Source organism: Euleptes europaea, chromosome 8 (assembly GCF_029931775.1).
Source record: "Euleptes europaea isolate rEulEur1 chromosome 8, rEulEur1.hap1, whole genome shotgun sequence".
NCBI classification, from domain to species: domain Eukaryota; kingdom Metazoa; phylum Chordata; class Lepidosauria; order Squamata; family Sphaerodactylidae; genus Euleptes; species Euleptes europaea.
Window position 1 is genome coordinate 10,796,830 of NC_079319.1, and position 6,000 is coordinate 10,802,829.

Genomic DNA, 6,000 nt, shown 5'->3' on the forward strand with positions numbered 1-6,000 from the left:
TCCGGGGTCTTTGTTAGAGGTCTTTCACATCACCTACATCCTGGTCCTTTTCACTGGAAATGCTGGGGATTGAACCTGAGACCGTCTTCATGCCAAGCAGATGCTCCTCCACCAAGCCACAACCCTGAGTCTTAACTAATGAACAGATAAAACTACTTTATACAGAGCAAGAGTTGTTCTATCTAGAACGGTCTACCGAGATCGGTCTTGACTACTCTGACTGGCAGCAACTCTCCTGGGTCTCAGACAGAGGGTCTTCACACCACCTACTGCCTGGTTCTTTTAACTGGAAATGCAAGAGATTGAACCTGGGACCTTTTGCATCTAAAGCAGAGGCTCTTCCACAGAGCCACAGCCCCTCCCCTTCAAATCCATTCCCTAAGAGCCTTTTGTATCAAGAATTGTCATTTGTATTGGATTCTGAATCCCATTTTCTGCAGAACAAAAATAAAGGGTTGGAGCCTGTGCTGGGCTAATGGTGATGGAGCTTTCTTCCGGCTCAAGAATCCTTGTTGTGGCACCACCTTATCCTTATGGCTGAGGAAGATTCTGCCAACAGCAGAGCAGATTCATAGGATCCAGCCCATAATGAACATTCAACCTCCTAGGACACCCTTTCTTTATGGAACTGTAAGTTGTTGTGCTTCCTTGAATATCTCAAAAGAGGCATTTGTACCACGAAAAGCAAATCCATTTGCACGGCAGTCCTGAACAGCGTTAAACTCTTCTAAATCCATTGAAGATAATGAGCTTGGAAGGGTGTATTGGTTAAGAGCAGTGGTTTGGAGCGGTGGACTCTGATCTGGAGAGCCGGGTTTGATTCCCCACTCCTCCACATGAGTGGCGAAAGCTAATCTGGTGAACAGGATTTGTTTCCCTACTCTTACACACAAATCCAGCTGGGTGACCTTGGGCAAGTTACAGCTCTGTTAGAGCTCTCTCATCCCCACCTACCTCACAGGGTGTCTGTTGTGGGGAGGGGAAGGGAAGGTGATTGTAAGCCGGTTTGAGTCTCCCTTAAGTGGTAGAGAAAGTCGGCATATAAAAACCAACTCTTCTTCTCCTTCTTCTTCTTTAAAGATCTCATTGTTAGTCAGCTAACTGGAACAGGGTCTGTGCTTAACAAACTTGCAATGGTTCTGCTCCACAACTTTACAAAATGCAAATATTTACCCAATGAAACCTTATCTTTCATGCTATGAAACCCTAGACATACACTGCATAAATTGCCGGCCATTTACCTTTCCGGACCATGACTTGCAAACCAGCAGCAAATAGTTCGCATGAAGTGAAAGTGATGATCAACGGGCAACCCAGGTGGCAAAGAAGGATCTATAAAGACAAGGGAAAAAATCCAATGAATAGTTAAATTAATTTGGTATTCCAGAATCCGCAAGCACGATGCTTGTTTCTTGTAATCTTCGAGGACAACTAGGAAGAAGGATTTCCACCACCCACCTCAACCACAGCATAGTGTTCAAATCAAGAGAAGACCAGTGAAGTGTAAAGATGCCTTATACTGAATTTAACCATTGGTCCATCAAGGTCCATGCTTCCAACTTTATGATTCTATGTCCAGTATTGTCTACACTGACTGGCAGCAGATCTCCAGGGTCTCACATAGAGGTTTTTCACATCACTCCCTGGTCTTTTTTACAGGAAATGTCAGGGATTGAACCTGGGACCTTCTGCAGGCAAAGCGGAGGCTCTTCCACTGAACTACAGCCCCTCCCCAGTACTGAAAGCATGTCAGAGCTATTGACATGCTAAAGAAATGCCCCTCATTACAGTGGGTAGGGTGCCCGTGAGTAGAAGTAGTTATACTCTGCACCTGGAGTATTGTGTGCAGTTCTGGAGGCCTCACTTCAAAAAGGATGTGGACAGAATGGAGTGGGTGCAGAAGAGAGCGACGAGGATGACCAGGGGCCTGGAGACCAAGCCCTACGAGGAAAGGCTGAGGGAGTTGGGAATGTTTCATCTGGAAAAGAGGGGGTTGAGGGGGACATGATTGCTCTCTTGAAGTATTTGAAGGGCTGTCACTCAGAGGAGGGCAGGGAGATGTTCCTGTCAGCAGCAGAGGGTGGGACTCGCAATAATGGGTTTAAATTATGGGCGAAAAGGTACTGGCTGGATATTGGGGAATTTTTTTTTTTTTTTACAGTAAGAGTTGTTCAACAGTGGAATCGGCTACCCAAGGAGGTGGTGAGCTCCCCCTCTCTGGCAGTCTTTTAAGCAGGGATGCTAGGCTGCTCCTACATTGAGCATGGGGTTGGACTAGATTGCCTGTATGGCCCCTTTCAACTCTATGATTCTATATAGCAGATGGACCCCAGTCGGACGGTTCCAAAATATAGTGCCCACATTGGGTCCCCAGTGGTGAGAGCCACACACACTGGTGTCATGGAAAATGGCTGTATTTTGTCTTCACTTAAAGGTAGCTACTGAAACTTCTGCACTATACCTACTGTGGCGTCACAGGAGCGACTGGCAACTGCCTGCTTACATAAGAGAAAGAGGAGCACCTCACATAAACAGCTTTAGAGGGGCTAAGCCCATTTGTGGTCACCGTATCCAATCCTTGTGGTGAGGGGCCAATTTTCCTCCCTACCAACTGTGTCCCAGCTCTGAATCCCATTAACTTAGTTGGCCCTACAGGGCCCGGGGATAAAGAGGAAATGGTGTGTGAGGATGAGCTACAGAAAATTCGCTCTGCTCTGGTTAGACCTCACCTAGAGTACTGTGTTCAGTTTGGGGCACCACAATTTAAGAAGGATGCAGGCAAGCTGGAACGTATGCAGAGGAGGGCAACAAAGATGGTGAGGGGTCTGGAGACCAAGTCCTATGAGGAAAGGCTGAAGGAGCTGGATATGTTTAGCCTGAAGAGGAGAAGACTGAGAGGCGATATGATAACCATCTTCAAGTACTTGAGGGTCTGTCATATAGAGGATGGTGCCGAGTTGTTTTCTGTTACCCCAGAAGGTTGGACCAGAACCAGTGGGTTTAAATGAATTCAAAATAGTTTCCATCTAGACATTAGGAAGACTTTTCTAACAGATAGAGTGGTTCCTCGGTGGAACAGGCTTCCTCGGGAGGTGGTGAGCTCTCCTTCCCTGGAGGTTTTTAAGCAGAAGCTGGATGGCCATCTGTCAGCAATGCTGATAATATGACCTTAGGCAGATCATGAGAGGAAGGGCAACTTGGCCATCTTCTGGGCTTGGAGTAGGGGTTACTGGGGGTATGGCGGGAGGTAGTTTGGAATTTCCTGCCTTGTGCAGGAGGTTGGACTAGATGACCCTGGTGGTATCTTCCAACTCTATGATTCTATGAAAATGAAAATATCCCTATTTGTGGCAGGGAAAGCTTGCATTTCACCTCACCAGAGGAAGTACAAAAGTTCTTCAGATGTGATAGGGGAAGATCAGGTCAATTCAGCTTATTATTTCCTCCCCACAACACACACATTGATTATACCATCAGAAGCCGCTCTTATTTGGGTAGATATACTGGGACACAAATTTGCTTCAGAATACACATAGAATTAAGGTTCTGCTAATTGCCAGCTCTTTGAAGAGCCTCCAAATGGAGAAGTAGGCTCTTTCCACAATAAGTATTATCATTAACAATCAGAAGCTGGTGGTAGGTTGGCTGAAGAAAGCCGGGAGAAGTGAGGAACGAGACCAGGGCGGTTATTCTTAGCTCTTAAAACCAATTACGTTGGTTAAGAAGGAATCGGGTTGGACTTTTAGATCTAAAGCTAAATTAGGAGAGCCGGCAGTTGAAAAGAGCAACCTTTTCAGCTTGTGTAAGCGCACAGAAATTGAACGGAAACAGCACCCTATGCTGCAGACACAATTCAACTATAAGAGACAATTCCTTTTATATAGACTAGCAGTAACTCCAACACATTAAAAAGCTTTTACTATTAATTTGCTTCAAAGAACCCACACTCCTTGAAAATGAGCAGAAAAGAACAACCAAAGGGGGCTAGAAAGGTGCAGAAAACAGCAATCAAAGGGGGCTAGAAAGGGGGCTAGAGCAACTGTCCTATGAGGAGCAGTTAAAACGCTTAGGGCTGTTTAGCTTGGAAAAGAAGGTGGTTAAGGGGAGACATGCTAGAGGTCTATAAAATTATGCATCATATGGAGAGAGTAGACAGGGAGAAGCTTTTCTCCTTTTCATACTAGAACAAGGGGGCATCTGCTGAAGCTGGAGGGTGAGAGATTGAAAACAGATAAAAGGAAGTATTTCTTCACAGTACACATAGTTAAAGTGTGGAACTCCCTGCCCCAGGATGTGGTGATGGCTGCCAACTTGGAAGACTTTAAGAGGGGAGTGGACATGTTCATGGAGGAGAGGGCTATCCATGGCTACTAGTCAAAATGGATACCAGTCATGATGCATACCTGTTCTCTCCAGGATCAGAGGAACATGCCTATTATATTAGGTGCTGTGGAACACAGGCAGGACGATGCTGCTGCAGCCGTCTTGTTTGTGGGCTTCCCAGTGGCATCTGGTTGGCCACTCTGTGAACAGAGTGGGCCTTGATGGGACTTGGTCTGATCCAGCACGGCCTTTCTTATATTCTTACATCTATCACCATTAGGCACCCAACTACAGAGGGCCCTGGCCTGGATAGTCCAGTATCAGATCTCAGAAGCTAAGCAGGGTCAGCTCTGTGATGGCCAGGGGCTTTCTTAACTCCACACCCACCCCGTCACACCCTCTGGTTGCAGTGACCAGGTTGATTTTAGTTATGGCGTGGGTTTGCGAGTGGTCCGCAAGGCAATTCTAATATATCACTGTCCTGAATCACATGCTGGTATTACAGAGGAAGCTTGAGGAGACAAAATAGGAATCTGGTGTAATTCTACTGCTTTCGCCCACCCCCTTTTGTCCTTCATTGCTTCACGCCGACACCTTCCTTTCACAACACAGAAAGATAAGTTTATTGACTCTTCTTTAGAAGGGCTCAATGCGTAGTGGTCCGGTGGATGAGGCGAGGAATGTAACAAGTTATTAGTTTATACAGCAAGGGACACCAGAACTCTATTTTACAAGGGTCACAACTTCACACACACAGCTTTACTGAGATGACAGGCTATTTCTGCCTGAGAGTATGATTTCTTTTGGAACTCCTCCTTAAAACCCAAGAACCTCGACCTACTGAAATAGGCTTAGCTTTTCTCCTGGGATATTTTCCTCAAATCCCTAACCTACTATTTCCCTAAGATAACACAGGATCCATGCCCTATTCCTGCCTCTTTACCGACCCCTGAGATCTTACGTCATAGATATCAGAATTCATTTCCTTCACTGGGTGAAGACTTAACTGCTGAACTATTCTCCTTGGTAGATTTCCCTGTTTGTTGCTTCCCCAAACCCTGTTTGAGGCAATGACAGATTTTCCCTCCACTTAACTCTCCTCCTCCCCTTCCTGGAGGTTCCACAGCCTCTCATTGAGCCAGCCTGGTGTAGTGGTTAAGAGCGGTGGTTTGGAGCGGCGAACTCTGATCTGGAGAAGCAGGTTGGATTCCCCACTCCTCCACGTGAGCGGCAGATGCTAATCTGGTGAGCTGGATTTGTTCCCCCACTCCTACATGTGAAGCCAACAGGGTGACCTTGGGCTAGTCACAGCTCTCTCTGAAGTCCCTCAGCCTCACCTACCTCACAAGGTATCTGTTGTGGGGAGGGGAAGGGAAGGTGATCGTAAGCTGGTTTGATTCTTCCTTAAGTGGTGGAGAAAGTTGGCATGTAAAAACCAACTCTTCTTCTTCTTCATTGGCTGATGCCATTTAGTATCCTCTAACTGGAGGCAGGGATCGCCTGGGATGCCAGGAGGGCAGAACTCGGGGCCATCCTCCACAGCCCCTGATTATTACTTGGATAGGAGACCACCAAGGAATACCATGGTTGCTACGAGAGGTAGGCAATGGCAAACCACCTCTGCTCATCTCTTGCTTTGAAATCCATATAGAGTCGCCATAAGTCAGCTGAGACTTA

The 6,000-nt window shown here is 46.5% G+C and overlaps 1 protein-coding gene across 1 annotated transcript in view; it reads right to left on the reverse strand.

Annotated features, from left to right (window-relative positions):
* Positions 1-1,320, reverse strand: part of EFR3A (EFR3 homolog A) — a 59,760-nt gene extending 58,440 nt beyond the window's left edge. The window contains exon 1 of the mRNA XM_056854119.1: positions 1,242-1,320. Within this exon, the coding sequence (XP_056710097.1) occupies positions 1,242-1,254 (13 nt within the window). The 5' untranslated portion in view covers positions 1,255-1,320. The remainder of the gene's footprint in view (positions 1-1,241) is intronic.
* Between the last annotated feature and the right edge of the window lie 4,680 nt (positions 1,321-6,000).